Below are 9,938 nucleotides of genomic sequence, written 5' to 3' on the forward strand. Positions count from 1 at the left end.
CTGCTGAAGAATTGAGGGATAGCTGCCAGCTGGATTTTACAACCTTCCCAAACTGTTAAAAATCCTTAATTCCTTCCTCACATGAATTCCCCTGCAAGTTCTACCACACAGGAGCAAAGTGTTATCAAGGAGATAAATGCAAATTCTCTCACGCGCCCCTGACTGCAGAAACCAAGGAGCTGTTGGATAAGGTGAGTGATCCAGATACTGGGAATATTGGGATTGCTACATTCAGAGTGGGGAATGGATGGAGGAGCCTTTTCCACGTGCTCTGGGAAACCCTGAGCTCTGGTTTATTGGGGTATTCCCTCTCCAGTCACTGCCCACCAGGCCTTAAAAGAAAAAGGGTGTGAATCCAACACTAAAAATTTGAGGAATCTTGGAATAACTCCTTCTTGTGGGAAATTGTTCCTTCCTGAAATAGAGAAGTATTTTCTTGGCTTGGATTTGGTGTCCTGAAAAACAACTCCCAAGAATGGATTTGGAATTCCTTTGAATTGGATGTCAATATCCAGAGTAATGTAGCAAATAACAGGAAAGTTGTCTATTTAAATATGGAAATAAGATTTCAATAAAAGGCACAAGACTAAATTGAACTGGAATACTGAAAAATTGATTAAATGTTTGCCACGTGGCTTTGTTCCAGGTTTTGAATAATGAGGAGGAACCCCAGAATGAAGATGAGAAGGAGCTGGAGGAACTCCGGAAGCGGGGCATTGTTCCCCTTCCCAAACCCCCGCCGGGGGTCGGACTCCTGCCAACCCCCCCGGAGCAATATCCCTTCTCCGAGTCTGACATGGAAAATTACCAAGATCCTTCAGGAGATTATAAGAAAATCCCATCTCTTTTTGAAATCGTTGTGAAGCCCACTGTGGATCTGGCACACAAAATTGGGAAGAAGTAGGTGTTGGAATTCTGAGGAGAACTCTCCTGGATGTTTATCATTTAATCATTAATCATTGTTCCTGTCAGGATTCTGGGCTAAGTTGAGGATCTGCCAGATAGTTGATACTAGGATTATTTCATGTTTTCCATAGAAAGGAACTTAGGCCTGACCATCCAGAAGTTGACTCTTGGTTTGCATCTCCATCTGCAGGTGGAGCAGTTTGTTCCCTGCTCCAGTCTTTTTGTAGTTGGCTTTTTCTTGGGCAAAACTGATGGAGATGAGCAAATATTGGAAAAAATGTGGGGTTTTTGGCCAAGTTAAGGAATGTGGAATGGGTGTAGTTGGAAAATAATTCTCCTTTGGGAATTGTATCCAATGTCAGATCAAATAAGTGTGGGAGGGGGTAAAGAGAACCAACTGTTGGTGTTTGTAGGTCCAAAACTTGATTTCTTGATTTTCTTCTGCTTCCAGGCCACCAGCCTTCTACAACAGCGCATCACCACCGCGGCCGCCATTCCAGGGCAACGACCCCCATTCCCAGCACATGTACAATCCAGGCTCGAGTCCAGGGCCAGGTCCTGGCATGTCCCAGGGACACAACGGGCCCCCGATGCACCCCGGTTCTCCTGGGCACCATCCCTGCGGAGGCCCCCAAGGGCCGGGAATGCCGCAGAGCCCCCCCATGCAGGGCGTTCCTCCAGGGTACATGGGCCCACAGAACCAGTCTGGAATGCCCATGCAGGGGCAGCAGGGTGGGCCACCCCTCACCCCGCCGGGGATGGGAGGATCCTACAATTCCCCTGGAGTGCAGGGACACATGGTGAACATGCCAAGGGACAATCACTGCCCCCCGGGGCCACAGTACCAGCAGATGCCTGGCGAGTACGAGCCCATGCAGAACCCGGCTGACTTCTATGACAACTATTATTCCCACCAAGCTGTACACAACTTCCAGCCAGCCAATAATTCTGGAGGTAAGGATGTCTACTGGATGAGTTTTGGACAGAAACTTCCTGGAATCTCTTCAGCGTTGTGGCTTTCTCAGTTGGTGCTGTTCAGTTGTGTTGTTAAGTCATGTTATGCTTTAGGGTGAAATGGGATATTGGGAAGAAATCCTTCCCTGTGAGGGTGGGGAGGCCCTGGTAGAGTTTTCCCAGAGAAGCTGTGGGAAACTGCTTCCCCATCCCTGGAAGTGTTCCAGGCCAGGTTGGATGTGGCTTGGAACAGGCTGGGATAGGGGAAGGTGTCCCTGCCATGGCATGGAACTGGATGTTCTTTAAGCTCCTTTCCAACCCAATTCATTCCATGATTCCATGTTTATAGCTATCAACATTTCTTTAGGATAACTGCTAACTGGAGTTTTGTCCTGCAGATGGAGCATGGCACGGAGAATTTACAGATCACCAGGCTCACCTCATGGCTCCGGAGTCACATCCGGGTGGGAGCGAGTCGGACTGCATGGGTGGCCACATGGGCCACAACCAGGGCATCAACGTGCCCGACTTCCTGCCGGCCATGCAGAAGGCCCTGTATGCGAGGCTCAGCCAGAAGCACCAGCGGGATGGAGACTCTGCCAGCAGCCAGGGCCAGAGGGCCATGAGCAAAGATGAAGGTGAGCAGGGTTTGGTTGGAATTCTCATCATACTTAATGGCCGTGGCCAACAAATCGGTTGACGTTGTCTCACATCATGTCACTGTTATTGTCACTGTCCCCAGTTATTGGGAATAGTTATTGGAAGCAGCAGCTGCTCAGTATTTTTAGCTCTTCTTCCCAGCTTGTCCTAGGATCTTAGTGTAGGTTCAGTCCATCCTGGCTCCAATGAATAATTTTTGGATCTAGTTGCACTTTTAAAAGGTCCTTTGGTTGGAAAATCCCTTGTTGGACCAGAGGGGTTGTTTCTCACTGCCAGGACTGGAAGTGCATCCTCTATCCTGTTTCTTCAGGTGCACCTCTTTATCTGTTTCCTATAGAGCAGCGTTTTTCCTTCTCTGATATCCTTTAAAATACTGTAATTTCTTCCCTTCCTGAATTTCAACCTCTCCTGCAAACTTTGGGGTTTGGATTAAGTAAGGCAGCAAATTTGCAATTTACTTGGATTAAAGAGCACTGCAAGGGGCCATTTTACTTTTCCTTCTTCTGTCAAGACTCAGATTTTAGATAAGGTTTTTTAACTAGTACCCATAGGGATTGTTTGAGAGCAGTTACTTTCCCAAATTAATATTGATGAATATGGAGGCACTCCCAGGCTGTGTTGCATTCTATCTCCACTATGTCCAGGTTTTTGTGTAATGGCATTTCTTTAATTACATGGATTTTGGTCATTTGAGGTTGTGGTTTTTATGACACTGGGAGTGATTTAATATCAGATCTTTTCAGTTTGGCTTTACTGAGGAGTTTCCCGTTAGGGAGTGTTGGATTCTCTTAAGAATTATTTGCTGGAATAATCTAAATTTTGTGGCATTTCTTTGATTTTTAGATGAGAATGTCAACTGGTATTCCAGCAGTGAGGAGGAAGAGGGGAGCAGTGTTAAATCAATCCTCAAAACCTTAAAGAAACAAAGCGAAAACTTTAGGAATCGGCAACAACATTCCACGGAGCAGCACATGCTTGGGATGCCAACGGATCCCAGGCTGGCAAAAGACAAAGGTGTGGGGCCTCAGGCTGCTGACCCGAGACTCCGGGCGTCTCCAAGGCCCAATCCCAGGAAGCCCTCGGAGTCAGCGTCCCTGGATCCCCGGCTGGCCCGCGATCCGCGGATGCACAAGGTCAGCGAGGGCGGCCATCCCGGCCCCTCCCTGGCCGGGGCCAAGCTGGATTTGCACCACGCCCACGCCGGAGTGAAGGTCAAGCAGAAAGGGCTGGATGATGACGAGGAGGACTCGGAGAGGGAGCTGAGGGAACGAGCTTTCCTCATTCCCTTGGAACCTCTGCCGGGCGTCACGTTACGGGATCCCCGCTCCCAGCTGCGGCAGTTCAGCCACATTAAGATGGATGTGACCCTGATGAAACCCAACTTTGCCAAGCACATTGTGTGGGCCCCCGAGGACTTGCTCCCAATCCCTCTGCCTAAACCTGACCCTGTCTCTTCCATCAATTTACCTCTCCCTCCACTCATTGCTGACCAGAGACTGAATAAACTGCGGAATTTGAAGAACGATCCACACCCCAATGCGATGCCAGCTGATCCCCGGCTCGCTGCCAAGGCCAAAAACAGCCTTGTGGGCCGGGGCGGCTACTTGGATCCATCCACAGATTCCCATGCCAGTAGCTCCAGCAAACTGGGGGATCCTCGCTTGCAAAAGAACGTTGATCCCAGACTCCACAGACTGTCGAGTGCAGACACTCACCACGGAGTCGGGAAGGATTCCCACCCTCCCAAGTTTGACCCCCGGCTTGCCAGAGCTGCTGCCAGCTCATCCCAGCCCTCAGAAGCCACGACTCCAAAATCCGACCCCGATGCTCTGCCTCCCTATGCGCCCAAATTATCATCCAGTGGTGTTAGGCTGGGAACTCCCGGCTCCATCCTGAGTGGGATCAGTTTGTACGATCCCAGGGATCACAGCTCATCCTCGGACACGGCTCCAGCCAGTTCGGGAGAGAATGGAGAGAACCAGAAAAAAAGCATTTTGAAAAATTCCAGTAAAAATGAGCCGAGTCTCACGGAAGATGCGTCCCAGCAGAAGGCTGCCTCCAACACGGAAAAACCCACGGAAGGATCAGCAGAAGCTGCTTCAGACAAGGCAAACAGCACCAGTAAATCTCAGGCTAAACACTCCAGCGCTGCCCCTGCCGTCCATAATCTCCCAATCCAGGCTCTGTCGGGGTTAATCCGGCCACAGTACAGCGACCCCAGGCAGGTGAGGCAGCCCGGACAGGTAACGCAGGCCCCGGAGAGCGATCCCAACGGGGAGTCGGATGATAAATCCTTAAAAGATGTTTTCAAGACTTTCGATCCAACTGCTTCCCCGTTTTGTTAGCAGACGGCTTTGGAGTCTTTTTACCGTTGTGGGTATTGCAGTTCTCTGCTGTTTTGTACCTGGGTTACCTCTTTTGGCTTTATTTATTTTTAAATTATAATTCCCACCACTTTTCAGCTGCTAATCTCCGAACCACACGCAGTTCTCCAGTACGCTCGAGTGTTTGCAAAGCTGTGGTATTTTCTAGAGAATCCTTTTTCTTTCCAATTTCAGGGAGACTAATAATTGACCTGTAGAAAGGAAACCAATCCCCCCGGATCGTGTTAGAGCTGAGAAAAGCACTTTCATTGTAAATAAGTCATGGAAAATTCCCAGAGCTGTATATGTGTGAGCTGCCTCTTTCCCAACCACCACTTAGATCCGATTGCCACATTTGTATAGATCCAAGCAATATTATGTACGTGAATTCCCGGGAGAGATGCCGTTCCAGGACTGCCAAACCCCTGAACTGATGGAAAACCTCACGGAAATGATTTCAAAGGAAAGCGTCGCTCCTCCTTTTCCAATGAGTTGATGTAAGACACGGACAGTTTTTATTCCTGCAGTCAATATTAGTGTAAAAGAGACTATATCACATATTGAGGATGAAAAATGTCATATCTTTTAAAAGTATTTTATTCTATGCTGTACATAGAAGAAATTGTGAAGTACATAACTAGCAAAAGTAACTGTTCGAAGTGGAGAAAACTACATTGTCTAATACGAAAAGAAAAGGTTTTTATTTAATTTTTTTCCACGCCTACACGATTGGGATTTAGTGCTCCGAGTTCCATTGTGGTGTTCATGTATTTCAATGTATTTTTGTATTCAGCTGCTTAATTTGTATTGCTTTTTTTGTATGGCTGTAACTGCAGTACTTGTATTCATGGTGTCTCGACGACATTTTTAACAAAACAATTAAAAAGGGTACAGTTAATTCCTGGTGATGACTCCGTGTGCATACGGTGGCAGCTGGGAGGAGGGGGACTAAAGCTGGGCTTTTTGGGATGGTTTGTGGGGTTTTAACATAACCTTGTACCTGATCCCTAGGTCTCATGGAGAGAGTTGCCATTTTCCATCATGGAACATCCTGCATGTCATGAATTCCCCAGGTTTTGTATGGGAGAGCACAACTGCCCTCCAGACCTCCTGTCCTGCCTTTGGGGCTGCTTTTTCTCCAGAGGAAGTGCAGTCATTCCTAGGCAGCTGCTTTTCCAATAACAATGTGCCAGCCTCTCAATCAATCATCTGCTTCCCACCCCTTTGGAAGGTTTCTCTGCTTTAAGTTTCTTCCTTGGTGGACCTTTTCCTCTTGTTTTTCCCTTGGCCAAGCGATGGTCTTGGACCTTTTCCTCTTTTTTGTTTGCCAAGTGGTGTTTCCACTGAGACACCAGAGTGTTTATCCCAAATTCTGAGGTTTTGCCTTGCATGGATGAGCCAAGGGAAGCCTGTGATTCCTGCACAGCAAAGGCAGGAGGCATCTCTGAAGGCATTTGCAGTTTCACTTCATCTTCCTGATTTGCCAGAGCACGAATTCCATTAATTTTATGATTTTTTTGTGTAGCAAGAGTAGAGAATAGACATGGAACTGGATTGTTATTTTGGAATAACCCATTAGTCCTTTATTAGTAGTCTGTTATTTCTTTGTCTACTCACTGGTGTGGCTGGTCAAGGTTTTCCTCAAAAAACCAAGCCAGCCGGGAAAAATAGTGTGGAAATAGGACATGGATACAAAGGCCTGTGAGTCCTCACAGCCTGTTGTCTCCATGTGTGTTTCCTTCCTGCCTTCCTCCCTCCTTCCTCCTCTGCTTTATCCATTGCAGATAGCTTCCCAGAGTTTCCAGTGTGCCTGCTGCTGCTTTTTCTTGGAATATGGAGGAGATTCCTTGCTGCCATGCACGTAATGGAATTCCTGGTCTGGCGAAGGTGGTTGGGATTCAGGTGGGGGCACAAAGGTGGGCTGGAATGGGCTGCAGCCACCATGGAGCCAGTTGTGATCTGCTGTGGTGTTGGATTGTGTATTCCACAGGGGAGGCTCCTTTCCACCTCTCCTGCAGGATTCCAGCATGGAGCAGTGATTCGGTTGCACAACTCGTGATCCTGAGGCTGGAAGGATGGATGTGGAGAGCCAGGATACAGGAGCAGCAGTGTCACCAGTCTGGGATGCTCTGGAAGCTCTGAGGTAGGTGATCTTGGGAATTGAATGTTTACTCTGGATAGGAGAGAATCCTGGGGCTGAGTGGGATTTTGGGAAGAAATCTGCAGGCTCAGGGGCATCAGGTGAGACAAAACACTCCCCACTGCTGTATCCCTGGATATGTGAAGGAGGAGAGGCTAAAAGATGGCACAAAGCCTGAGCATCTCTGGATCACAGAATCCTGGGATAGTTTTGGTGGGAAGGAACCTTAAACTCATCCATTCCACCTTCTGCCATGGGCAGGGATACCTCTGACACCTCCCACTGGATCAGGATTCTCCAGAGCCCCATCCATCCCATCTCACCACCTGGGGGTAAAACACTCACCAGAAGATTCCTGGCCTCCCCACGGAGCCTGTTCCAAGATTTTCCTGCCACAATGAAAAACTCCAACATGAATCCTTCACACTGCAAAGTATTCCTCCTCTGCTTCCAATGGCACTGGGACAAGAAGCCCCTTTGGATTTACAGATGCCTGTCCATAACTGTGTGTCCTTTCCTAGGATTGGGATGCTTTGGGATATTCCTGCTCTGAGGGGGTTGCTCTTGCACCAGAGACATCAGGGTGGGCTCAGCCTTTGTTCCTCGAGTTTTCCGGAGCCCTAATTCATCCCGGGCGGAATTTAAAGCCTCCTTGGCTCTGTGCTGTGTCAGATTTTTCCTCCACTGCTGGCAGAAAGCAGCAACTTCTTCTTCTTCAGGGTCTGCTGGGGGTTGTCCCAAACCCTGTTGGATGAAGGAATTGGTTTAATATATCCCTGTGCATCCTAAATTATGGAGAAGTCTGGATGTGCCAATGTGTGCATGATCCACACGGCATCGCTACCTCTTAATGCTTCAGAATGCTTCAAAAGCTTCTTACAGGGAGAGGAAAGGAGGACAGTTTGTTGATAAGCAGGGAATTTTCCAAAGGGAAATTTCCAGGTCATAAAGGACTTTGGGATCTAGATAGTCAAAATTAATGAATGAATGAATTCAGCATCAGCAAAGTGAAAAATGGGCAAATAGAGGAAGTGCTCAGTTTAATTAAGCACAGGAGGAGCTTTGTCACCCTTGGGGCTGATTGTTCAGCAAGTGAGATTCTAAAAAAATCTGTGTTTCCTTCAAAAAGAGATGCTGATCCCAGGAAAAGCAGTAGGATTATAGAGGAGGATGGGATTCAGATGGAAATGCTGCCAGGGAGAGGCTGGTGGTGTTTGCACTTGTTTTCCAGTTGTTTTCAGGAAAAATCTGCTCCCATGGACTTTATAGTAAGATCAGGTGGCCGTAGATGGCAGCTGGATGAGAAACTCCCACAGCATGGAATTGCCCTGGCCCTGGCACAGAGAAGCTGTGGCTGCCCCATCCCTGGAACTGCTCCAAGCCAAGTTTGATGGGGCTTGGAGCAATCCTTCCCACCCAAATAATTCCAGGATTGATTCCATGATGGACTCACTTTGACACACGCTGCCTCGGCCGCCCTCAGGACGTGCTGGACTGCTTGAAGGAGGTTCTGCACGTTGCTGAGCAGCAGCTCAGAGGAGGCCCTGCTCTCCCCAGTCACTGCTTTCACCCTTCAAAAACATTCCAAAGGATTTTATTGGAAGGACATTGGACATCCTGACAGTGTTATCCCAAAACCAGCTTGTCCCCAGGGAAACCCATGGAGGGAAGGGAGGCCTCCAAATTGTTCCTCAACTCTTGGACAGTACCCACCTCCCCTAGGACCTCTGGGGACCACCACCCACGTTCCTTCGAGAAGGGATCCCAGCTGCTGGCAGCTCACCTGGCCACGATGCCGAGCTGGCTGCTGATGGATTGGGTGTGCTCAGTGGCACGGAGCAGCTCCATGGAGCATCTCTGGTCCAGGCAGTGCTTGGCAAGGATGTTCCCAAATTTAACAACCACCTGCCCATCAGAAACCATTTGCCTGGCACAGGCAACAAACTGCTCCTTGCTCTGGAATGGGATAAAAATCAATGGGATTGGGGAGAGAAGGAAAAAAAAACCTTTTCCTGCAGGACAGAGAGGGTCCAGGAGGCTCAGATACATCCTGAGGAAAGGACAGGATGCCAAGCTCACATCCAACCAGGAGGAAGGAATTTGGGGTATTTTACATAAATAGAGCTGGTGCCACTCTGCCAAGAACTGGGTGACACAGGGATTTGGGATGGAGTTGCCGTGATCCCAAGGGAAAACTAGAGGGATGAAACGCTGCCTTACCGCAATGGGGCCCTTCCTCCGCAGGAACTGAGCCATGTGGAGCCTCCTTGTGGCCATGTCCTGCGTCACCTGGGACACCTTGCTGGGGCCACCTTGCCACTTGTCACAGTTTGCTCTCTCCTGCTTTGCAGGGGAGGTGCTGGAAGGGCCATCCTGGTGCTGTCGGGGCCGTAATGGAGCAGATTCCAGACCTGGAATGTGTGGACGCAGTGATGCCGAGTGCTCTCCTCCACCTGGGCGTTTCTGAAGGAGATTTTGGTGAGTAAAGTTGGTGGGAGAGCTGCCCACCCCCTTCTGGGTCCACTCCACCTTCCCACCAGCCCTTCTCCCTAAATCCAAAGCCCTTGGAGCCATCTCCAGATGGAGTGGGGTGTCCTGCAAGGTGACAGTTTGCAATTAATTCCCAGCACAAGGAGAGCTCTAAAGCACTTTGCTGAGGGACCTGGGTCTGTGCCAAAGCCTTTCCCAGCTCCTGACACCCATGGGAATGTAGTTGCTGGTATTCCCAGAGGGAATGTGTGGAGGTGAGGGAGAGTGCTACAGCCCCTCTGCCTCTGAAATGGATTGGGATGGATGTAGGAGAGCCTGGCTGATCGGATATCCAGGAATCCAGGGCTGCCAGCAACCTGAGCTGCCTGAGTGGCCCAGGGTCAGCCTGCTGCCATCCAGAAGCCCTGCCAGCATCCCTCACATTC

At 49.2% G+C, this 9,938-nt stretch overlaps 2 protein-coding genes across 3 annotated transcripts in view; one reads left to right on the forward strand and one right to left on the reverse strand.

Annotated features, from left to right (window-relative positions):
* The window catches only part of ZC3H6 (zinc finger CCCH-type containing 6), a 12,936-nt gene extending 7,155 nt beyond the window's left edge, over positions 1-5,781 (forward strand). For both annotated transcript variants that reach the window (XM_031058297.1, XM_005422605.3), the window contains exons 8-12: positions 82-191; positions 647-900; positions 1,358-1,860; positions 2,259-2,498; positions 3,364-5,781. In XM_031058297.1, coding sequence (XP_030914157.1) covers positions 82-191; positions 647-900; positions 1,358-1,860; positions 2,259-2,498; positions 3,364-4,865 — 2,609 coding nt within the window. In that variant the 3' untranslated portion in view covers positions 4,866-5,781. The remainder of the gene's footprint in view (positions 1-81; positions 192-646; positions 901-1,357; positions 1,861-2,258; positions 2,499-3,363) is intronic.
* Positions 5,782-6,392: 611 nt separating this feature from the next.
* On the reverse strand, positions 6,393-9,432 carry LOC115948022 (vinculin-like). The gene is made up of 4 exons (XM_031058298.1): positions 9,244-9,432; positions 8,807-8,979; positions 8,477-8,594; positions 6,393-7,767 (listed from the first exon to the last, which is right to left on the reverse strand). Exons 1-4 carry the CDS (start codon positions 9,298-9,300, stop codon positions 7,507-7,509), a joined length of 609 nt encoding a protein of 202 aa, XP_030914158.1. The 5' UTR covers positions 9,301-9,432; the 3' UTR covers positions 6,393-7,506.
* Between the last annotated feature and the right edge of the window lie 506 nt (positions 9,433-9,938).

Source organism: Geospiza fortis, unplaced genomic scaffold (genome assembly GCF_000277835.1).
Source record: "Geospiza fortis unplaced genomic scaffold, GeoFor_1.0 scaffold275, whole genome shotgun sequence".
Taxonomy (NCBI): Eukaryota; Metazoa; Chordata; class Aves; order Passeriformes; family Thraupidae; genus Geospiza; species Geospiza fortis.